This window comes from Salmo salar, chromosome 10 (genome assembly GCF_965601325.2).
Source record: "Salmo salar chromosome 10, fSalSal1, whole genome shotgun sequence".
Taxonomy (NCBI): domain Eukaryota; kingdom Metazoa; phylum Chordata; class Actinopteri; order Salmoniformes; family Salmonidae; genus Salmo; species Salmo salar.
In genome coordinates, this window is record NC_138300.1 from 24191185 (window position 1) to 24216502 (window position 25318).

At 42.0% G+C, this 25318-nt stretch overlaps 1 protein-coding gene across 2 annotated transcripts; it reads right to left on the reverse strand.

Annotated features, from left to right (window-relative positions):
• Positions 1-2: 2 nt before the first annotated feature.
• On the reverse strand, positions 3-23845 carry LOC106613815 (endophilin-A2). 2 transcript variants are annotated; one of them, XM_014216451.3, is made up of 10 exons: positions 23557-23845; positions 13492-13560; positions 12692-12764; positions 12350-12493; positions 12079-12212; positions 11786-11944; positions 4947-5050; positions 4275-4414; positions 3909-3953; positions 3-2682 (listed from the first exon to the last, which is right to left on the reverse strand). In XM_014216451.3, exons 1-10 carry the CDS (start codon positions 23599-23601, stop codon positions 2489-2491), a joined length of 1107 nt encoding a protein of 368 aa, XP_014071926.1. In that variant the 5' UTR covers positions 23602-23845; the 3' UTR covers positions 3-2488. The 2 variants fall into 2 exon arrangements, with proteins under 2 accessions (XP_014071926.1, XP_014071927.1); XM_014216452.3 differs by lacking the exon at positions 3909-3953.
• Positions 23846-25318: the final 1473 nt, after the last annotated feature.

Consider the following 25318-nt stretch of genomic DNA (forward strand, 5'->3'; position numbering starts at 1 on the left):
TATAAGTTGAGCATTTTATTACCAAAACATTCCATACACTGAGTGCAGAATGCTTTTTTTCTCAATTTATTTATACAAAGATGGTAGAAGGGGGAAACAAGACAAAGTACAAATGTTGATAATACATTAAAGATATTGCAGTTAAATTTGACATACCATACTAAAATGACATACCAAAAGTAAAAAGAAAGCTTCAACTAAAATACATACATTTACAATGTATTGGATAGACCTACATGCAAAGATTAATAAGTATTAAGGTTTCGTATATAAAAAATAATACTATTGAGTGCAAGAACGACCTTTAGTTTTTAAAGAGAATTCTGGTACACCAACTGATTAGACAGAAATAACCCTTTTTAAAAAGTGTAGTGTGACACAAAGACATGCACATCGCAAAGTGCCAAGGCTGGAAATGGCAACAGAACCCTTGGTACAGAAATGTATGACCATTGTAAGTAGCTTGGTTATTTTGGTTGGTAGTATTATTCCTTCCTTTCCCAACGGCACTGAAGCACCCCCCAACTATGGATTCTCTGTTTGTTCTGGACTTGTGTTGGTGTGTGATCCAGTCAGCACCAAGTTGCTCTTAACCAGTCCATCACTCCACTCTCCCATTGAAATGAACTATGAGCAGGCCTGTAAACGTATGGAAGAGATCTAACACCAGAGTGAGGTGTTGTGACAGAGCAGAGTGGTGGATGGAGGGAGCAGCCTGGAGCAGAGAAGAGTAGCTTAAACTCATGACCATTGAAAGTAGCCTGGACCTCAACACTGAGGGGAGATGAATATGTGAATGAGAGTGCACAGCAGCAAGTGTGACTCAATCACATCGTCTCCACAACTATCAATCATGGAGGGTCTCAGCGCTGATGGTATGCATCTTGGTAGTAGGGGCTTTTCCTAACAGAACAATCATCACAAATAAAATAAGACTTCTGCTATATATTATTCCTTTTCCCTTTTTGTCCTGTTCTGCATCACTAACCTGTCTTTCCCTCATTCAGTATTTACTGTATTTGATGCCCTATGCAGTCCTGTCCAGCAGCACACATACCAACTCCAGACTAGAACCCAATCCATCCTAAGAGACCCAGCGAGGAGTATGATAACCAGCGGAGTAGTAAATAATACTAAATACAGGAAGAAAGTGACTGACATGAATGAATGGGATTTACTGATCCAAAAGATGTTCAGTCACACACACAACGCCGCCAGCAGCGTTGTCGTTTATGGAGGCATTGGGATGAACAGACAGGTACTATGACAGCTAAAACCCAACACCATAGCATGGTTAACACACCATGTACTCTATTCTATGTAGCATATTTCCTCTATTGAACAGATGATTAGACAGCGAGGAAAAGTAAAACACAGGCTTTGTATGTTGCTAACGTCACTAAATGTGCAATAGCCCATCCCTGGGGAAAGCGGTTTCTTAAATGTTAGTGTTTGACTTTGGGTCTAGTGTTCTCCTCAGGGGCTTCAGTCTCTGGCTGTCTGGGTTTGAACACCCTCTCAGTAGAGGCCTATAACTAAACTAAACTAAACTTACAGTCTCTCATACGTACAGCAACAATCTCATTGGAGGACCAAGGTGCAATTTAACAGTTTAGCTGTACATTAAAAAACAATAAACAAGGCTGAAAACAAATCAAATACACACCATTGCAAAACTAAACAATGTCTGAGGCCCTTCAAGCTCTCTTGTGGCTCAGGCATACAGGATGTACATACCGTTGTAAATCTAATGACTGTAAATGGATCATAGCTACAAGGCATTGCTGTAGTTGTTTACTGAGGGGAGTGGTTGTCTAAGCCTGGCCGGCAGGGGGCTCCAAGAGACGTCGTCCAGTCAAAATCCATCATTTGGAAAGGCTGTGCAGTTGCAGTGTTTCTGACATACTTGCCTTGGAAATAAGGCAAGTATTCACCAGAGTCCATACTGAAATGTGGGACCTACAGAAACTTTGGATGTGACAAATTACTTTTAAAATGTCTGTAGTTATGAAAATAAGGCTTCAGAACCAGCTAAACTGCTGATGTAAATGTATTCTGCTGCTTACCTGTATGTCATTTAACATTAAATAATTGATTTTGACCATTTCAATTCTAAATTCATTTCATTTGAAACTTCCCTTTCTATTGGGATATCTGTGGTTGACAGAAAACATTACTTTAAAACATTAACAGTCTGGTTTAGTTCGGTTCTTCATGTCTGTGTCCGTCTGTCCGTATTTATTTTTGCTTGGGGGCAGCGGGGGTCATATTCAAATCTCTCTTTCTCAGAACTGGAATGCGAGAAACCACCATCTTCCAATTTTCTTCCTTCAAACGGCAAGATGACAAAGTGACAAAGAGTACAAGTATGTCTGTGATGATGGCGATGATGGTAAAGATGAGGACAAAGACTCTATAATCTGTTAACTGGCTCCTCATTCCCTCCCTCTCTCGTTCCCTCTCTCTCTCTCATGTAGTACAGCACTCCTTAATGTGGCAGGGGGACGACGATTTCCACGTAGTTGAGAGGGAAGAATCCTGATTGGCCGTGCAGCATGCCCTCGTACCAGTTCTCGTCGATCTGATTGGTCAGGGTGATGATGTCGCCCTCCTTGAAGCCCAGCTCGCCCTCGTTCTCCGGGTCAAAGTCAAACAGGGCCTTACAGGACGGCTGTTCTGAGACTGAATGACAGAAAGAGGAGAAAGAGAGGAGGAGAGAGGGGTGGAAAACAGGGGGAGGAGAGAAGGTTGAAAGAGTGTGCATCCCTGGCAGACCAGTCCCATGTCCACTCTCTGTCCCTCCCTCCCTCCTTCGGGTGGCTGACAGAGCTGAAACAGTGTCAGACTGACTGTGGTTTTAGGTTCACACGGAACCCTGTTTGTTAGCTTGTGATTCACACTGCAGTTTGAGTATTTGTGTGTGTGGCTGGGCTATTATCACACTGCAGGCTCAGACAGTGTTAGTGAGAGACAAGACGCTGAGTGATGGAGAGATGACCTGGCCCCCTCCATACAGTCCTGTGTTGTTCTTAGCTGGGGCCTGCAAGGGTTGGGGGACTACAGTGGCTAGGACTGGAGGGGTACAGGAAGTCTGTCTATGACTCATAGGGTGGAACACACATGTCGGTCAGTCTCACAACACACACACGCAAAAGTAGTTGACCACACACCGATGGGTGACCCAATCCCAATGTTTTGCATCATCTCTGTGAGATACTGCACTGCTCCCCCTCTCCATCCCTCCCTCTCTCTCTCAGAGCTCAGGCAGTCATGGCTCTATCCACACACCAGGCTTTTTGTCTCAAAACAATTTCCTCTTTGTGTCAGTTTACACCACAGGGCATGGTTCAGTGGATATGAGGAGGGATCCATCACGGTCTCTGCCTGGGAGATTCACTTTCATTGTTGAACACAACACATCCCCTCCCCATAAATCTAGGAGATTTCCAGAGATACACTAACCCAAAGATGTATCAAATCTCTATCATTATTCAACCCATTTATTTACCAGCAGGACGGTGAATGTAGTTAGTATCATCTAGAATAAGCTTTACAGTTACACCAGCTATCTGTATGTGACAATGATCCAGCTGAGAATATGGAGTGGGTTTAGTCCAATGGTACTACTGCAGGTCATTAAACCGTGTCAATCAAAAAGCTCTAGGCTTCATATCTAAAAACAATTCTGGTAAACATTTAAACCAGAGAAACAACCAAACACAATGAAGAACGGAATTAAATTATCCGTTTCTCAAATATCATGTGTACAAGATGATGGATCAGTTCAATCACAGAACTACAAGTCAAGAGCTTTTTGATTTGACACTTGCCTCACTGATAGTATTGCATCAACCATTTCATACAGGTAGCTTGGCTGCCATCTCTCTGACAAACACTCTCAGACTCACATCTGGTTTTCTGAAATGACAATCTGGCGTGGAGGAAGTGTAACTCTGATGACGTCATAGGAAGAGAAAAACAAGGTCAAAAGGAAACGAGGGCAACCAGCTGACAGCACCCCCTTCCTGTTCATTATCTCCACACACACACACACACACACACACACACACACACACACACACACACACACACACACACACACACACACACACACACACACACACACACACACACACACACACACACACACTACACTGCAGTCTCAGTGTGAGTGAACCTCAAAACTGGCTGCAGTAGTAGAATAAGATTGAAAGAAATGGCCTTTTCTTTGATGAGCTGATGTACACTGTAGGTAGCATGTCCAACTGTGTTACCTGAGTTGCGGGAGGATGGTGTGGCAACGGAGGTCGTGTAGCCACCATTGGTTGATTGGTTGTCACATTCTCCAAAGTCAAAGATGGGTTTGGGCTTGGGCGTATACTCGCGGCGTGGTCGGTTCTGGGCCTCGTTCATCCTGAAGAGAAAGAGAGTTAGATCAACCCAGCAGGTCCAGAGACCAAAGTTAATTTCTGTTAGTTGACTCAATGTTAAAAATAGTACATTTTAGCAGTTGCGCTTATCCAGAGGGACTTACAGGAGCCATTAGGGTTAAGTGCCTTACTCAAGGGCACAGACAGATTTTTCACCTAGTCGGCTCAGGGATTCTAACCAGCGACCTTTTCAATTACTGTCGCAACGCTCTTAACTGCTAGGCAAGTAGGCTTACTGTCTGGAAAATATCAAGAACTCAAAATGTACACAAGGTCAACCAGTGTGTACTGTATGCTCTGTGATTGAGGGCCTTGAATGTGTTGTTTCAGATTCACAGGAGAACACATTGACACAGATATGGAAAGGACACACATGATTGTTATGACTAGACAGGGAGAAGGGGTTGGTGAGTAGGCCTACTGTATCTGTATAATGACACTTTGGACACATAACTTGTAGTGATTGAGCAGGGAAGAATGGTTAGGGATAGAGATGGAGGCTGCTGCATTGTGTACCTGTCCCTCAGTTTGTCCGAGAGCTCGTCCAGGATCTGTGTGGCCTGTCTGTGGTACTGCAGCTGGGACTCCACCAGAGACGACAGCTGGCTCACCTGTTCTATCTGCACAGAGACACACACAGAGAGCAGGCTATGGTTACTGACTGTACACACTCACACACAAACAGAGATACAAGCATGCACTCAGTCACGTACACAGAGACACACGCACAAGGACCCAGCCCATGGTCACACTTGATACACACATGAGTAATAACAATGGCATTCCCCTGGATACCCAGTATCACACTGTGGTTAATGTGTAATCTGTCTAATGGTAAGTGAGAGCAGTACTGTAAATTACATAAACTAGGGGAAAAACACATTTTAGTGATGAAATTTTACTTAAGTTATAAAATACATTTTACCAAGACAAATATGATTATTCATCTTCTGAATCGTTCAGTGAGGTCTTTCTCTAATATATATCAAAAAGTCAAATGTCGTAACCTAATAAGAAATGATACAAAAATAATTTCCAGCTAGCTATTCTAGTCTAGCTTTTCCTGCATGGGACTCCAAGAGCTAAAGAGCGGTATTTAAGGAGAGAGGCCAGCGGAGCACAGGAGCGTGCGTATTGCGCAAGAGACAGAGGCTAAGTTAGAAGCTTATTATGCATAACCCATCATTAATTAGCACAATATAAAAGGCTAATAACCTGAAAGAGGTAGGCTAGGACATCTATATGTAGGGCTATATACTGTATCACTCTAGAACAGGATTATCTATTTTGGATGCTATTTTAATGGAGTTAACTGCACGAGAGTCCTCGCGCTTGTATTGATTTAAAACAACGATATTCTGCAGCTGCAATGAAAAAATATATTTTCTTTACAATTAAAAAACAAGGTGACTCCCTAAAGCCAGATGGATGGGTAAATTAAACGCGCAGTCGATCTTTATATTACTGCAACATAGGCTAATCTGCAGCAAATGTAGGCCTACCAGTCACAAGAAAAAAAGTTACCATGATGAGATGATAGGTCTACATGCATTGTGAACTGCTGCTGCATACAGAGATGGGCTGTCTGTCCCCACCCTGAGCATTGATTCATCATGCAGAGGCTGTAGAGAAGCCAGATTTACAGTGCATTTGGAAAGTATTCAGACCCATTGACTTTTTCCACATTGTTACATTACAGCCTTATTCTAAAATTGATTAACTAAATAAAAACCCTCAGCAATCTACACACAATACCCCATAATTACAAAGTGAAAACAGGTTTTTAATAATTATTTGCTAATTTATAAAAAATAAAAAACAAGGACCCTTTGCTATGAGACTCAAAATTGAGCTCAGGTGCATCCTGTTTCCATTAACCACCCTTAAAATGTTTCTACAAATTGATTGGAGTCCACCTGTGGTAAATTCTATTGATTGGACATGATTTGGAAAGGCACACACCTGTCTGTATAAGGTCCCACAGTTGACAGTGCATGTCAGAGCAAAAACCAAGACATGAGGTTGAAGGAATTGTCTGTAGAGCTCCGAGACAGGATTGTGTCGAGGCACAGATCTGGTGAAGGGTACCAAAACATTTCTGCAGCATTGAAGGTCCCCAAGAACACACGGAAGGGGTACAGGAAGAAGATTGGAACCACCAAGACTCTTCCTAGAGCTGTCCGCCCAGGTAACTGAGCAATTGGGGGAGAAGGGTCTTGGTCAGGGAAGTGACCAAGAACCCGATGGTCACTCTGACAGAGCTCTAGAGTTCCTCTGTGGAGATGGGAGAACCTTCCAGAAGGACACCCATCTCTGCAGCACTCCAGCAAGCAGGCCTTTATGATAGAGTGGCCAGACGGAAGCCACTCCTTGGTAAAAGGCACGTGACAGCCCGCTTGGAGTTTGCCAAAAGGCACCTAAATACTCTCAGACCATGAGAAACAAGATTCTATGTTCTGATGAAACCAAGATTGAACTCTTTGGCCTGAATGCCAAGTGTCACGTCTGGAGGAAACCTGGCACCATCCCTACGGTGAAGCATGGTGGCAGCATCATCCTTAATGAAAACCGGCTCCAGAGCACTCAGGACCTCAGACAGGGGCGAAGGTTCACCTTCTAACAGAACAACGACCCTAAGCACACAGCCAAGACAATGCAGGAGTGGCTTCGGGACAAGTCTCTGAATGTCCTTGAGTGACCCAGCCAGAGCCCGGACTTGAACCCGATCGAACATCTCTGGAGAGACCTGAAAATAGCTGTGCGGCAATGCTCCCTATCCAACCTTGTAGAGCTTGAGAGGATCTGCAGAGAAGAATGGGAGAAACTACCCAAATACAGGTATGCCAAGCTTGTAGCGTCATACCCAAGAAGACTCGAGGCTGTAATCGCTGCCAAACAAAATACTGAGTAAAGGGTCTGTATTTTTTATAAAATTGCTCAAATTTCTAAAAACCTGTTTTTACTTTGTTATAATGGGGTATTTGTGTGTAGATTGATAAGGTAAAAAAACGATTTAATCAATTTTAGAATAAGGCTGTAACCTAACAAAATGTGGAAAAGGTAAAGCGGTCTGAATGCTTTCCGAAGGCACTGTAGACATCACCAATGCTTCCCACAGTTGTGTCAGGTTGGCTGGATGTCCTTTGGGTGGTGGACCATTCTTGAAACTAGAGGTCGATACCGATTATTGGAGGACCAAAAAAAGCCGATACCAATTAATCGGCCATTTTTTAAAAACATGTATTTGTAATAATGACAATTACAACAATACTGAATGAACACTTATTTTAACTTAATATAATACATCAATAAAATCAATTTAGCCTCAAATAAATAATGAAACATGTTCAATTTGGTTTAAATAATGCAAAAACAAAGTGTTGGAGAAGAAAGTAAAAGTGCAATATGTGCCATGTAAGAAAGCTAACGTTTAAGTTCCTTGCTCAGAACATGAGAACATATGAAAGCTGGTGGTTCCTTTTAACATGAGTCTTCAATATTCCCGGGTAAGAAGTTTTAGGTTGTAGTTATTATAGGAATTATAGGACTCTCTCTCTCTATACGATTGTATTTCATATACCTTTGACTAGTATTGCCAGTGTAACAGTATAGCTTCCGTCCCTCTCCTCGCTCCTACCTGGGCTCGAACCAGGAACACATCGACAACAGCCACCCTCGAAGCAGCGTTACCCATGCAGAGCAAGGGGAACAACCACTCCAAGTCTCAGAGCGAGTGACGTTTGAAACGCTATTAGTGTGCACCCCGCTAACTAGCTAGCCATTTCACATCGGTTACACCAGCCTAATCTTAGGAGTTGATAGGCTTGAAGTCATAAACAGCGCAATGCTTGAAGCACAGCGAAGAGCTGCTGGCAAAACGCACAAAAGTGCTGTTTGAATGAATGCTTACGAGCCTGCTGCTGCCTACCACTGCTCAGTCAGACTGCTCTATCAAATCATAGACTTAATTATAACATAATAAACACACAGAAATACGAGCCTTAGGTCATTAATATGGTAGAATCCGGAAACTATCATTTCGAAAACAAAACGTTTTTCCTTTCCTAAAATTCTGGCAAATTAGTTTGCAATGAGCCAGGCGGCCCAAACTGTGGCATATACCCTGACTCTGTGTGCAATGAACGCAAGAGGAGTGACACAATTTCACCTGGTTAATATTGCCTGCTAACCTGGATTTCTTTTAGCTAAATATGTAGGTTTAAAAATATATACTTCTGTGTATTGATTTTAAGAAAGGCATTGATGTTTAAGGTTAGGTACACGTTGGAGCAACGTGTACCTAAGCGATTATATGCAACGCAGGACAGGCTAGATCAACTAGTAATATCATCAACCATGTGTAGTTAACTAGTGATTATGATTGAGTGATTGTTTTTTATAAGATAAGTTTAATGCTAGCTAGCAACTTACCTTGGCTTCTTACTGCATTCGCGTAACAGGCAGGCTCCTCGTGGAGTGCAATGTAAAGCAGGTGGTTAGAGCGTTGGACTAGTTAACCGTAAGGTTGCAAGGTAAAAATCTGTCGTTCTTCCCCTGAACAAGGCAGTTAACCCACCGTTCCTAGGCCGTCATTGAAAATAAGTATGTGTTCTTAACTGACTTGCCTAGTTAAATAAAGGTGTAAAAAAAATAAAATAATAATAAATTAAATCGGACAAATCGGCGTCCAAATATACCGATTTCTGATTGTTATGAAAACTTGAAATCGACCCTAATTAATCGGCCATTCCGATTAATCGGTCGACCTCTACTTGATACACACGAGAAACTGTCGAGCATGATAAACCCAGCAGTGTTGCAGTTCTTGACACAAACCATACCCCGCTCAAAAGATTTAAATCTTTTGTCTTGCCCATTCACCTTCTAAATGGCACACATACACAATTGTTGTCTCAATTGTATCGAGGCTTAAAAATCCTTCTTTAACCTGTCTCCTCCCCTTAATCTACACTGATTGAAGTGGATTTAACAATATCAATAAGGGAACATAGCTTTCACCTGGGTTCACCTGGTCAGTCTATGTCATGGAAAGAGCAGGTGTTCTTAATGTTTTGTATATTCAGATTACTTTAGTCTAAGACTGCCACCATTGAAGTCATTTGTGGTGATGAGGGGCGTTGTACAAAACAAAATCATCAGCGATTGTGTTCTGGCCCAACACATCGGTTTCGGACCAATCACGGCCTCGAATGTGTTCGCATTCGGTGAAGGGTCGGGACTCAGATCATGACTCACTGCGGAGAAGCAACTAACATCCGTGGGCATGGCGTAGCGTTTGGCAGGAGCAAGGAGTCTGGGTAGCCAAGTAAGAGGTTAGGACCATTGGGTTTCTTAGAGGATTATCTATTAACATTACTTTACTCATTGGTCAAAAGATGCGTTTTTGATTGGACACCCTATATAAACCCACAACAGAAGGGCGGGTAGGGATAACCAGTTAACATAGGCCATAAAGCTGATTAACGCTGTACATGCAGTGGGGGAAAAAAGTATTTGATCCCCTGCTGATTTTGTACGTTTGCCCACTTACAAAGAAATGATCAGTCTATAATTTTAATGGTAGGTTTATTTGAACAGTGAGAGACAGAATAACAACAACAAAAATCCAGAAAAACGCATGTCAAAAATGTTATAAAATGATTTGCATTTTAATGAGGGAAATAAGTATTTGACCCCTCTGCAAAACATGACTTAGTACTTGGTGGCAAAACCCTTGTTGGCAATCACAGAGGTCAGACGTTTCTTGTTGTTGGCCACCAGGTTTGCACACATCTCAGGAGGGATTTTGTCTCACTCCTCTTTGCAGATCTTCTCCAAGTCATTAAGGTTTCGAGGCTGACGTTTGACAACTCTCCCTCCACAGATTTTCTATGGGATTAAGGTCTGGAGACTGGCTAGGCCACTCCAGGACCTTAATGTGCTTCTTCTTGAGCCACTCCTTTGTTGCCTTGGCCGTGTGTTTTGGGTCATTGTCATGCTGGAATACCCATCCACGACCCATTTTCAATGCCCTGGATGAGGGAAGGTTCTCACCCAAGATTTGACGGTACATGGCCCCGTCCATCGTCCCTTTGATGCGGTGAAGTTGTCCTGTCCCCTTAGCAGAAAAACACCCCAAAGCATAATGTTTCCACCTCCATGTTTGACGGTGGAGATGGTGTTCTTGGGGTCAAAGGCAGCATTCCTCCTCCTCCAAACACGGCAAGTTGAGTTGATGCCAAAGAGCTTCATTTTGGTCTCATCTGACCACAACACTTTCACCCAGTTGTCCTCTGAATCATTCAGATATTCATTGGCAAACTTCAGACGGGCATGTATATGTGCTTTCTTGAGCAGGGGGACCTTGCGGGCGCTGCAGGATTTCAGTCCTTCACGGCGTAGTGTGTTACCAATTGTTTTCTTGGTGACTATGGTCCCAGCTGCCTTGAGATCATTGACAAGATCCTCCAGTGTAGTTCTGGGCTGATTCCTCACTGTTCTCATGATCATTGCAACCCCACGAGGTGAGATCTTGCATGGAGCCCCAGGCCGAGGGATATTGACAGTTCTTTTGTGTTTCTTCCATTTGCGAATAATCACACCAAATGTTGTCAACTTCTCACCAAGCTGCTTGGCGATGATCTTGTAGCCCATTACAGCCTTGTATAGGTCTACAATCTTGTCCCTGACATCCTTGGAAAGCTCTTTGGTCTTGGCCATGGTGGAGAGTTTGGAATCTGATTGATTGATTGCTTCTGTGGACAGGTGTCTTTTTAACAGGTAACAAGCTGCGGTTAGGAGCACTCCCTTTAAGAGTGTGCTCCTAATCTCAAGCTCCTAACCTGTATAAAAGACACCTGGGAGCCAGAAATCTTTCTGATTGAGAGGGGGTCAAATACTTATTTCCCTCATTAAAATGCAAATCAATTTATAACATTTTTGACATGTGTTTTTCTGGATATGTTTGTTGTTATTGTCTCTCACTGTTCAAATAAGCCTACCATTAAAATTATAGACTGATCCTTTCTTTATCAGTGGGCAAACGTACAAAATCAGCAGGGGATCAAATACTTTTCCCCCCACTGTAGATGATATTTCATGTTGACCTAAGTTGGTTCATGCTGCAGGTGACACTCTTGTTATGGTGGAGAAGTGTGGATTTAAACAGTAAATCTAATTGAACAAATGACCTTTAGATGGCACCGCTTGCCCCCAACGGAACTGGTCTCTATTACTGAGCAATCAGACCGATAATGAAATCATAAACATCAGATTGATGCTAGGCTAGGTATTCCCATTGACATTGTGAATGTTATCAGGGGACAGGCCCGCACCCACAGACAGGTACTACTTACGTCAGTCTCCAGTATGTTGTACATGCTGATCTCGGCCACCTCTTTAGACTCGTGGAACTTCTCCAGGGCCTGTCTCAACTCCTCATCTGGTATTTTCCCTTGGCGCTTCTTCTTATAGTCGTAGTCCAGACGCCTTCCCTCCAGCTTCTTCAGATGGTGCTGGGGGACGGGAGGAGGAGAAGAGATGGGTAGATGAGGAGAGGGATGTAACTCACATTCAGTTAAAACTAGAGAGATGACAAAGAAGTTGAGTTTTAGCAGCAGATAGATAAGCGTGTAACGTGATACAGTACCTGTATCTCTCGGAGGTCCTTATCACACAGGTTTTGTAATGGATCAATGAAGTTCTGTTTGACGTCGATGTCTAAAGAGTCCTTCACCTCCGCCAGCCTCTTCATGGTCTCCCCCGCGTCTACTAGAGCCCCACCTGACACAGAGAAAAAGCAGACGCTGAGTCACAAGTGATTCAATTCACCACTCCACAAAACAGATACCATCTATGCACTGGCAGGCATACACTCACAGACAGACAGACAGGAAGGCAGGCAGACAGACACAACGTACCGAAGTTGGTTTCCTCCCCTAGGTCCCGGCCGTACTTGACCATACACTCTCCCAGCAGGCCCTCAGCTTGGGGATAGCCTGGGTTCTTCACCTGGCCTCTGATCTTAGACACAGTGTTCAACATAGACAGCTTTGCCCGCGACGCTGAGAGGGATGGAGAAAGGGAGACAGTGAGAGGGAGGGATGGAGAGGTGGCAGTTATAGGACTTGTGTTCAAGCTACCGTATATATCTGTGATATAGTACAAAAGGCATTTTCCAACACCAATTACACAATTTCTATACATTTTAATTGAATGTCTAATTAAGACACTAAGAATCCCTTTCTGGTCCATTGCTTTACCTGGGTTAGGCTGCAGGTACTCTGAGGTTTTAGATATGACTTCCACCACAGCCTTGCTGGTCACATCTACTTTCTATAAAACACAGGGGAGGGGACGTCACTAACAACCACAAGGAAATATGAAACACAATGTCTTTCCTTTAATTTCTTCCAAATCCTTTATTTGCGATGAGACTAGTTTCCAAATAGGCAATGAAAAGGTTAATGAAATATTGTCACTTCGCTAATTGTACTGTTAAATGAAACTGACTTTGTGAAACAACCAAAGTTCATTCAGTGCAGGTGTGTACAATAGACCACTTAAATGACGTCTTTTTCTGTTGATTGCTGGAGTCCTCCATGACAGTTGGCTGGAGCAGCAAAGGCAGGTGCGTTGCCACTCTATGTATCTATTCACAGGGCTCCACATCGAATACTATACTGACATACTGTACACAGTGTGCAAACAGACTGCTCACTAACAGCTGACTCTTCACTTCAGTCCACAGCTACGCATGATGCAACAATCCCTTCTAGTGCATGGTTGTCTAGACTATGGCCATATGCAAGTAAGGTGAATGAGACTGTATTATTAATATCATCACTACTGCATTATGTAACACTGTAGGGCATATCTATTTATGCACTGTGTTGTTGGGCTACGTGTGTCTGGTTGTGTTAACTTATTAGCCTTTGTCCTGATGCCATTCTGTTAACCTGCAAATATATTTACCTAATGGATAGGCCTAATATATAGAATTCTAACTTACTACTCTACTTCAGGTAACGGTACTTCATGTACAGTCAAAGAGGCATTATACCCTTTCCAAATCTTTGAAGTCTTCATCCAGTTTCGTTCCCTCTGCACCGCCAACCTTCTCACTGACCATCTGCACAGAGAGAGTGGGAGAGAAAAGCGTCATTATTACGCAATACATATGCCGTTCTTGAGAGCGATTCAGAAAGATCCCTCAACAGACATGATCCTTTTCTTACTCTGTCAGAAAATACAGCTGGCCAGTTCCGCCATTCACACAGTAATGTTCTAATCGTGAAGGTAACAGTTGAATCTTAACTGACATCAGTCTGTACTGACTGACACCATCAAACAACCCTCTAGGAAACAAAAGAAGTAGAGTTCGTCTTTATTCTCACACTAATACACCCCTGTGCAGAAATAAATACAGGCTTGTCTGGATATGACCATTGTAGATCACGGGAGCCAACAGTACAGAATTTGAGGTGGAATTCTGTCGATACAGTAAAAGGACCAGATGCTGGAATCCTGTACAATATATTTGATCCTCTATAATGACCATGTACTGTAGGGTAGTGAATCAACTCATAACTGTAAACATCGGATATAGGACATTTCTCACATTCACTTCAACATGTTGGAACTTGTTGTGTAAGACACCAATACGTGCAGGCCACCCAGCATTAAATGTAGCCTACAGGTTTACCTTCTCCCGCTATCTACCCCCCTGTGGAATAAGACTGCTTTACATGTCTGCACTTTAAAGGGATACTTTGGGCTTTTGGCAATGTGGCCCTTTATCTACTTCCCCAGTTAGATGAACTAGTGGATACCATTTTTACGTCTCTTGGCCCAGTATGAAGGAAGTTAGAGGTAGTCGCGAGCCAATGCTAACTAGCGTTAGCACAATGACTGGAAGTCTATGTATATCTGCTAGCATGCTAATGCTAGTTAGCAACTGCACTAGCGCTAGTTAGCAACGTCCTGCAAACTGCATGCAGAAATAAAAATGGTATACACGAGTTCATCTGACTCTGGGGAAGTAGATAAAGGGCCTCAAAAAAAAATAGCCCTCTCTCTACCGCACTTCTCTCCCTCAGTTTTGCTTCCCAGTTCCTCCCTCATAAAATGTCTCTCAACTTCACTACTTGGCTATATATAGGGGGACTACAACACAGTAGTAATGTCAACATTCCAACTCAATTTCAGCTTTGACCTGCTGCAAGTACAATATGATGACCATGACACCATATCACAGTGATGCAATAACATTTTCACTCTCTCGATATGATTTCATATGAATCTAGCTGCCAGTGCTTTGATACCTGTGTTGCAATAGTTTTTCCATGGCAAAAATTAAAACACAAAGCAGACCAAACTCTTTGGTCCTTTAAAAACCTGCTGTATGTAAAATATTGTGTGCTATAGCTTGGAATATAAATAAATGTGACTCTGAATGATGTTTGTTTCCAACATTATGGCTGTTTTTCTAAAGATGTTAAATCCGCTTCATGTTTTGTTTCCTTGCCATGCCACTAACGAGTTTCGCAATACTGATATCGTCCCAACCCTACAAAACATACGGGGAAACTGTATATCTTGATTCTACCCCTTTCTGGATTTTGTACATTTTTTATAATGACAATACCTAAATGTTTTTGAAGTGACGTACACCGCTATGCTAATTGAAAGCATATGCACTCTTTTATAAGGAAACTTTAGGATACACATTCAACATGTTTTTATACCACGTACTGTATTCTGATATCCCAGTTTAAAAACTTTCCTATCATATCCCAAGAGCTTGAATACTTTTTCGTTCCCCATAGGCTACCGGTAATTCCTTGGCATTCGAGTAGCCTACATTTCTCTCCCTTCTGCCATGTCAGTCCTAAATATGTTAGGGAGGTCTAGCTAACGCAGTTATGACCAGGAGAAAAACAACTGCCTTGTGGGGACAAAGGGACAGTTCTGCAGCATACACTGCCAGTGGCAAGGCACAACATCTACCCACTACTCCTGTGCACAACCAGCCATGTGTCCCACTGCCTGAGGGTCTTCACTCTAACAAGAGGAGTATAGGCTATTTGCATTTCTACCTCTCAGCCCTGGGAGAGGGATAATCATTGAAAGCCTTTCCTTGTGTAAATGTCACATTGTAGACTAAGCTATAGCCTGTAGGCTATAGGACCTTGGTGAGTGCAGCAGGTCGCCTACCTTTAGATTACAGTAATAAACTGTGGTATGTATGAGGTAAACATGATACCCTCTGGCTACATAGGACTGTTCTAACTTCAGGTTGAGAGCTTCAAGTTCCTTGGTGTCCACATCACCAACAAACTATCATGGTCCAAACACAGAAAGACAGTCGTGAAGAGGGCACGACAAAGCCTATTCCCCATCAGGAGACTGAAAATATTTGGCATGGGTCGTCAGATCCTCAAACGGTTCTACGGCTGCACCATTCAGAGCATCCTGACTGGTTGCATCACCGCCTGGTATGGCAACTGCTCGGCCTCCGACCGCAAGGCACTACAGAGGGTAGTGCGTACGGCCCAGTACATCACTGGGGCCAAGCTTCCTGCCATCCAGGACCTCTATACCAGGCGGTGTCAGAGGAAGGCCCTAAAAATTGTCAAAGACTCCAGCCACCCTAGTCATAGACTGTTCTCTCTGCTACCGCGTGGCAAGCGGTACCGGAGTGCCAAGTCTGGGTCTAAAAGCCTTCTACCCCCAAGCCATAAGGCTGAACAGCTAATCAAAGGGCTACCCAGACCCCTCTTTTACGCTGCTGCTAATCTCTGTTTATTATTTATGCATAGTCACTATCTACATATTACCTCGACTAACCGGTGCCCCCGCACATTGACTCTGTAGCGGTACCCCCTCTATATCCTCGCTTTTGTTATTTTACTGATGCTGTTTAATGATTTTTTACTTAACACTTTTTTCTTAACTTCTTAAAGCATTGTTGGTTAAGGGCTTGTAAGTAAACATTTCACTGTAAGGTTGTATTCCTGTTGTATTTGGCACATGTGACAAATAACATTTGATTTGATTAACATTCACTATAGTCACAGAAAGTGGGGTTGGTGAGAGCAAACTTATTGACCTGATGTAGCATTTGGTTTTTATATAGGCGTAACTCAAAATGAGTAACGCCTATATACTTCAGGGGGAGGACATAATTGGTACATTCTGTGCCCATTAATACAAACCACATTGGGGTGAAAAAAAGCTTTGTATAGTTCAGAATATATACTGATCAAAAATATAAACGCAACATGTAATGTGTTTGTCCCATGTTTCATGAGCTGAAATAAAAGATCCCAGAAATGTTCCATACGCACAAGTTTGTTTACATCCCTGTTAGTGAGCATTTCTCCTTTGCCAAGATAATCCATCCACCTGACAGGTGTGGCATATTAAGAAGCTGATTTAACAGCATGATCATTACACAGGTGCACCTTGTGCTGGGGGCAATAAAAGGACACTAAAATGTGTAGTTGTCATCACACAACACAATGCCACAGATGTCTCAAGTTGAGGGAGCGTGCAATTGGCATGCTGACTGCAGGAATGTCCACCAGAGCTGTTGCCAGATAATTGAATGTTCATTTCTCTACCAAAAGCCGCCTCCAATGTCGTTTTAGAGAATTTGGTAGTACTTCCAACCGGCCTCACAACTGCAGACCACGTGTAACAACGCCAGCCCAGGACCTCCACATCCAGCTCCTTTACCTGCAGGGTCGTCTGATGCCAGCCACCCGGACAACTGATGAAACTCTGGGTTTGCACAACCGACTTCCTGCACAAACTGTAAGAATCTGTCTGAGGGAAGCTCATCTGTGTGCTCGTCCTCCTCACCAGGGTCTCGACCTGACTGCAGTTCGGCGTCGTAACCAACTTCAGTTGGTAAAAGCTCACCTTCGATGGCCACTGGCACGCTGGAGAAGTGTGCTCTTCAAGGATGAATCCCGTGTAAACTGTACCGGGCAGATGACAGACATGTGGGCGAGCGGTTTGCTGATTTTATTATTTATTATTATTATTAAACCTTTATTTAACCAGGAAGGGCTCATTGAGATTTAAAATCTCTTTTTCAAGAGCGTCCTGGCCAAGATAGGCAGCACCAAGTCATTACAAAAATTACAGACAAACAACATGAAAAACTACAAATAATCTTGTAAAAACCATAGAATTCACAAGAGTATAACAAAATCAAAAACAGCAAATTAAAAACATTGACAGGTCAGGGAATCAGTCTCAAGATCATTCATCAGTGATTTAAAAATACCAATCCGGACAAGTTTTGTCAAGTATTTTGTAAGGCGTTCCAAGACAATGGCGCAGAGTACATAAAATCCCTTTTACCAAATTCAGTTCGGACATTTGGAACAGTTAGCAGGATAAAGTACAGCGAACGAAGAGAGTACCCACCACATATCTGAACAATAAAAATGCCCAAAAACGGTAGTAAACCCAAAATGGCTTTGTAAATAAAAGTATACCAGTGACTGAGCCTACGAGTGACTAGAGAAGGCCAGCCAACCCTGGTATACAAAGTGCAGTGGTGCGTAAGGGTTTTGCAGTTTAAAATAAATCTCAAAGTGCCATGGTAAAGGGTGTCAATTGATCTCAAACACTGAGCAGAAGCATTCATATATAAAATATCCCCATAGTCTAGTAAAGGCATAAATGTAGCTGATACTAGCCTCCTTCTGGCTTCAAAAGAAAAACAAATCAAATCAAATCTATTTATATAGTCCTTCTTACATCAGCTGATATCTCAAAGTGCTGTACAGAAACCCAGCCTAAAACCCCAAACAGCAAGCAATGCAGGTGTAGAAGCACGGTGGCTAGGTAAAAAACTCCCTAGAAAGGCCAGAACCTAGGAAGAAACCTAGTGAGGAACCAGGCTATGAGGGGTGGCCAATCCTCTTCTGGCTGTACCGGGTGGAGATTATAACAGAACATGGCCAAGATGTTCAAATGTTCATAAATGACCAGCATGGTCAAATAATAATAATCACAGTAGTTGTCGAGGGTGCAACAAGTCAGCACCTCAAGAGTAAATGTCAGTTGGCTTTTCATAGCCGATCATTGAGAGTATCTCTACCGCTCCTGCTGTCTCTAGAGAGTTGAAAACAGCAGGTCTGGGACAGGTAGCACGTCCGGTGAACAGGTCAGGGTTCTATAACAGGCCTTATTCCTAAAATAAAACTTCAAATTCAGCTTCATTTTTTTGGTAAGTTGTTGAATATGCAATTTAAAATTGAGGCCGTCATCAATTAAAATTCCAAGATATTTATATGAGGTTACAGTCTCAATCTCAATGCCCTGACAGGTAATAATAGGTGAAAAGTTCAGAGGTCTATTTCTTGCTTTAGAAAACACCATTAGTTTAGTTTTGTCAGTATTGAGGATAAGCTTCAATTGACACAAGGTATGTTGAACAGTATAAAAAACATTTCGCAAGTTCTGGAAAACTTTTGTAAGAAACGAGGCACAACAGTAAATAACAGTATCATCAGCATAAAAATGAAGTTGCGAATTTTGGAAATTTTTGTCTAAACTATTTATATAAATAGTGAATAAGAGAGGACCAAGTACAGAGCCTTGGGGCGCACCATTACTGACAGACAATTTAACAGACATGAGCCCATCAAACTGAGTGCACTGAGTTCTATTAGACAGATAGTTAGCAAACCATGCAACTGCATGCTCCGAAAGACCTACACTCGACAATCTCTGCCCCAGCATAGCATGATCAACTGTATCAAAAGCCTTAGAGAGATCAATAAAAAGTGAGACACAGTGCTGTTTTTTGTCTGTAATTGTGCTATGCTTCTTCCTGAAGCCCGATTGATACATTGATAAAATAGAGTTAGTAAATAAAAACTCTTTTAGCTGTTCACTCACAAGGGTTTCAAGTATTTTCACCAGGGGTGACAGCTTTGAGATTGGCCTATAATTATTTAAAAGAGTTGGATCTCCCCCTTTTAAAAGTGGCAGGACAAATGCTGATTTCCAGATCTTTGGAATTTCAATCCATTCCAGGGTTAGATTGAACAGATATGTAAGTGGTTCAGCTATGAAATCAGCTGCCAGATTAAAAAGCAGGGATCCAAAAGATCAGGACCTGCAGTCTTTCTCTGATCTAAGGATTTCAGGGCTTTATGTACCACCTGCACTGAGAATGGCAAAAAGCTAAAAGTTTGACCAGCTCTCACTGTTTGATCCACACGGGGTTGTACAGAGACAGAGGACACTGAATAAAACAGCCTACCAGATGATAAAGTGCTCATTGAAACAATTCAGCATTTCAGCATATACAATTGAAATGCATATACAGCAACAAAGTCCTTCAATACACATGCCGGTAATTCATTAACATTACTGTTACCAGACATAGACTTAATAGCCTTCCAAAACTTTCTAGGCTCATTCAGGTTATCAGTGGTAACAGACATAAAATGATGTCAACGTTGTGAACAGTGCGCAGTGGGGTTATGGCATGGGCAGGCATAAGCTACGGACAACAAACAACTGCATTTTATTGATGGCCATTTTAATGCAGAGATACCGTGATGAGATCCTGGGCCCATTGTCGTGCCATTCACCTGCTGCCATCACATCATGTTTCAGCATGATAATGCATGGCTCCATGTTGCAAGGATCTGTACACCAAAAAATGAAAAAGCGTGTTCCAGTTTCTGATCCACATCCATACCTTTTTTAAGATATCTGTGACCAACAGATACATATCTGTATTCCCAGTCATGTGAAATCCATAGATTACGACCTAATGAATTTATTTACATTGACTGATTTAATTACATCAACTGTAACTCAGTAAAATCTTGCATGTTGCGTTTTAAATTTTCTTCAGTGTATGTACTTCATAGCACCAGTTGTTGCTACAGACGTGTACACTGCTTTTACACTGAGTGTCAGATCTGACGAGTAGAAATGGACACCCAGCAAATAGAGTGCTGACTTCCTGTGCATGCCGCGCTACCGATTCCCCACATAATGTGTAAGCCAGAGAATGGATCATCTAAACCTACACAGTATCGGGGTAGAAAGTCCACTGACTGAGGGATGGGGAAAGTGACTCATATAGAGGAATCGGAGTGGGGACGAAGAGCAGCCACAATGACAGTGCAAGAGCTAATAGAATCAGTGTCTAAGCCAATGGTGTTAGCCCATAAAAATGGGTTTGCTTTACATCAACAGGTGGGGAAATGGTGTGTTCAGCTCTTGCTAGCCACAAAACTGCTACTGTGGCAAAACATGGATGGTGGCTGTGCTTTCATAGGCCTAAAATATGTTGAGGGGAATAATGAGTGGCGCAGCGGTCTAAGGTACTGCGTCTCAGTGCTAGAGGCGTCACTACAGACACCCTGGTTCGAATCCAGGCTGTATCACAACCGGCTGTGATTGGGAGTCCCATAGGGTGGCGCACAATTGGCCCAGCATCATCCGGGTTTGGCCGGTGTAGGCCGTCATTGTAAATATGATTTTTTTTCATAACTGACTTGCCTAGTTAAATAAAGGTAATTGAAAAAAAATGTATAATAATAATAATACATTTGAATAAAAACAACTTAAAAAAGATTCACAAAAAAACATTTTGAAAAAGTAACCCTACAGCTGAATGTTTTATATATTTAGTATATATATAAAAAATACATAACCTCCACAGATTGTCTTGAAAGTAACGCGTAAATCTTCTGCTGAAAAAGATACAGCTTTATTTAATAGAATCTTCACTAAGAGAAATGTAGTCACATTTTAGTTATGCAGTGAGGCAGACACACAAGGCCACATACGTGCCGGCTACTGCTAGCTAGATAACGAGGGAGGAGAGCACAACACTGACGCCTGAAAATAGCATCTCTTTTACACAGAGAATGGTGTGATTGTAATTTATTGAGAGAGAGAGAGACAGCTGTGAGTCAGCTGTAGTGAGTCAGCTGCCTCCTTAACAATGGGCCAACCGCTGCCAGGCTTTCTCCTTTTACACAACATTATAGAAAAATATCTCATAACTGTCTGACACCTGAATGGATCACACACTGATCATGCAGTAGCCTCACACTGGCCCTACTGACCCTGAAGGGAAAAGGCAGCGAAGGACTTTGTAACACTGCTGGCAAAATAGACATGATACACCTATACATTTGTATAATGAAGTACGTATTTTGCTAATAGGCCTATGTGAGATTATTCAGAAAAATACTATCCATGAGTTCATCTGACTCTGGGAGAGTAGATAAAGGGCCTCTGCCAAAATCCTAAAGTATCCCTTTAACCTTTTGAGCTGCATATGATCCTTCAGTTAACCACTCCCTTGTGAGTGAATATGATAGGATCAGCCATCTGCAGACTCCACTCTGACCCACCATTTCCTCTAACATTCCCACCAACTTCCCTGTACATATTGCAAAGTATGCTGCTGGTGCAGGACAATGAAAGGCATTTCATTCAGATTTTAAGTCAGATTAAGTATTATCTATGATACTTGGTGCATGTGTGTAAACAAGTTGAACGTGTAGGCCATGTTTTGGAAATGTGTCAAAAAGTATGGGGGGGGCAGTAAGTTAAAAAAAACATGGGCATGTGGGGTGCTGCATATATTATCTAAAGCCAACTTCCTGCATTCCATAAGAGCAGAAAAAGTGCTGTAGAAAAAACAATAATAATCCTTAATTAGGCCTATTTCCAATCACATGCCATCATTGGTAGTAACGTTCCTGCATGCTCTGAATAAGCATGCTATTTTGTGCCTTGCAGGGGAGCGTCATTTATTGTTGGCATCAGGCATTATCGACTCCTATGGAGTTTGGCAAGAAACTGCAACTGCATTGCAGTCCAATCCAATCGGAGAAAGCACCGCCTCGTTCATCTCTCTTCGCCCCCTGTAAAACATGCACACGCACACACAAACACTGCAGTTCTGCCTCTCCATTTTCTCTTGCACTTTATTTCGGTCTTTCTCTCGCCTACGGGGATCTACACTTGCTCCTAACAGGAAGTCGGGGTAGAAAGCAAATTGAAGAGTGACAAAAGTCTATTTTAATAATCAACAACCAGAACTGAGATCAGACAGGGAGGGCTCCAACCAAATTGAGGATTTTTTTTAAATGAAATTAGCTACAGAAGAGTAACAATGTGTAAAAATGTATTATTTGATCAATACTTTCATAAAGAGATTTCCTATACCATACAAGGCAGTTACTACCAACACCAATCTACATAAAATCAATATCCCCTGGGCATACATGACCTAGTGCCTTCAAACAACTCTGGACATCGAAGACAGTTACTACAATTTTTCCATTGTTCCCCTCTAACCAGGGACTAATTTAGACCTGGGACACCAGACTGTGTGTGCAATGAATTATTTTTGGTAGTACAGAAAACCAGCATGCTCCGGACCTCGCAGGGCAAGAGTTGAATACCCCTTGCATTGTAGGACAAATGTGTTACTTTAAGGTGTGCATCCACCCCCAGCATGCCTGTTGAGTGACAGCTGACAGTCTTGACACATGCACTGTGTAGCTAACGGTAGACTAGGTAGCCCAGCTGTGCACTAGGATTGGATACCTGAAAAAGGTGTTTCTTGATGAGATTCTAAGCACACAAAAAGTAGCTAGTTAACTGGCTAAACGTTAACATAACGGTGAAGTTTACCAAAGCATTATTTTGAAAGGCTAACGTTAGCCAATGAAATCATAATGACATAGGTAGCTTACTATTTTATTAAGAATGTCTGTCTAGCAAGTGTGTAAGGTAAGTAGCTACTTACCATCTATCAAGAGAACTAGTTAGCCCGCTAAGAGACCCATACAAGTAAATGCAAGCTACCGTTAGCTAGCTAATTTAGCGAACTATTACTTTTTCTTGAACCCGTTGATTGCTAACGTTATAGCTATAATATTAGCTAATACTTATTTAAACCAATGTGTTAGTTATAGACAGACATGCAAACAAATACTATTACAGAACTTCAGAAGTGTATAAAAAGTAACTCGATAAGTTAGCTAGCTGGCCACATGCTACCTAGCTATGTTTACTAGCAACAGTAACAGTTATTCGGAGGGGAGGAAAGTTGTTCGCTAACCTGGCTGGCTTTATAAAACTGCTTCTTGAAGCCCGCTACTGACATCTTAGAGCCGGACTGTTTCACTTTTGCAGTAAATTAAAGTTGAGAATAACTAGCTATTACGCAAAATTGTTAACTAGTAGCGTTACGCCGTGGTCATAAAATTGCGCTACCGTCGTTCAGTCAGGACACGCCAAATATCTGGTTGCTGACCACGTCTACGAGGATTTCATGCGGTTCACAAACGTGAACCGCGGTTGTACAAGCACGCAGATCTCTATAAGTGCAGATAGGTCTTGAAAGCGTCTAGTAATACGTAGCTATGAGCATATCCACACAGTGTACACTTTTGCAAAATTGCACCAAGCGGTTAATCCCTGCACTGCACATTCCACAGTTTGCAGATGGTCTCTCCATAAACAAGTACGCAGCGCCCACTATCGCACAGAAGAGGAACAGGCCAATCAATACAATAGGTTCTATGTTCATTTTCCACCCCCACAGGGTGGCAGAAGTGTTCTTCAATAGTTTTCTAGACGTGCGTTTTAGTCTCAAACACTTTTAGGCTCGTTTTGAGATACATTTTGAGCAGTGGAGGCTGGTGGGAGGAGCTATAGGAGGACATACTAATTGTAATGGCTGGAATGGAATAAATTGGAATGGAGTCAAACATGTGGTTTCCAAATGTTTGATGTGTTTGATACCGTTCCATATATTCCATTCCACCCTTTACAATTAGCCTGTCCTTCTATAACTCCTCCCACCAGCCGCCATTGATTTTGAGATACCCCTACCCGAGGTATAATGAAACAGAACCATATTTTTCTATATCTCTGAGGTCTCCCATATATTAAATGGATGGTTGTGTAAAAATATTTTACTGCAAAAGTGGTTAAATTGATAGATATTGTGGGGTGGACCAAATAAGCTCATGTAACCCAATATTGCTGTTAGCTGTTCAATAGACAACTTCCCAAGTCAAATTTGCTCTCATTCAGTGCTGTATGGTCAAGCCTGACAAAAACACATACAGTATCACATGTTTTTTGATGTTGTGGCTATTGTAATCTGCTATAAAACACCCACTAAACTAAACATTTGCAGAATAATGCCTGGCTGGAGGGGGGTGCACCACATAAACACATGTAACCCAATATTGCAATCTCTGATATTGCTCATATGTGGAATACAACTATTCAGCTGTCTACCCTACATACACAAACAAACAGCATTAGAATATCTTCATGCATCTTGGAAATATAGACCTGTAAACACACAGATAGAATAGGCAGAAATATCAACTATTAATATTTATGATGAACTTCCCTTTTTGGTAGCTGTTCAATAGACACACTTCCAAGTAAAATATTCTCTCATTCAATGATGTATGATCCTGCCTGACAAAAATGCATACTGTTACATGTTTTTTTATGTTGTGGCTATTGTAATTGTCTCTAAGGAAAACAAGTGGGCACAGACATCAAAATAAGACATTTTTGGGTCCAAGGTTCCTTCAAGGATTTTGCATCTTCAGCCCCTAGTCTTGCAATTAAGTCAGGTGCAATCACAGATTATCTTTATATTTAGTCTCAATTCCAATATGGCGTCCAAGATCAAATATGGCTGCCATAATAACGTTTGATGGAAGTTAATAACATTTGATGGAGGTTAAATCACCTGCAAATAGGAATTTTGTAAATTAAAGGAATTCTTTTCAATATTGTGAACAACACTTATGCCTATAAAGACTGTTGGTGTGAACCAATTTTATTCTGAATCC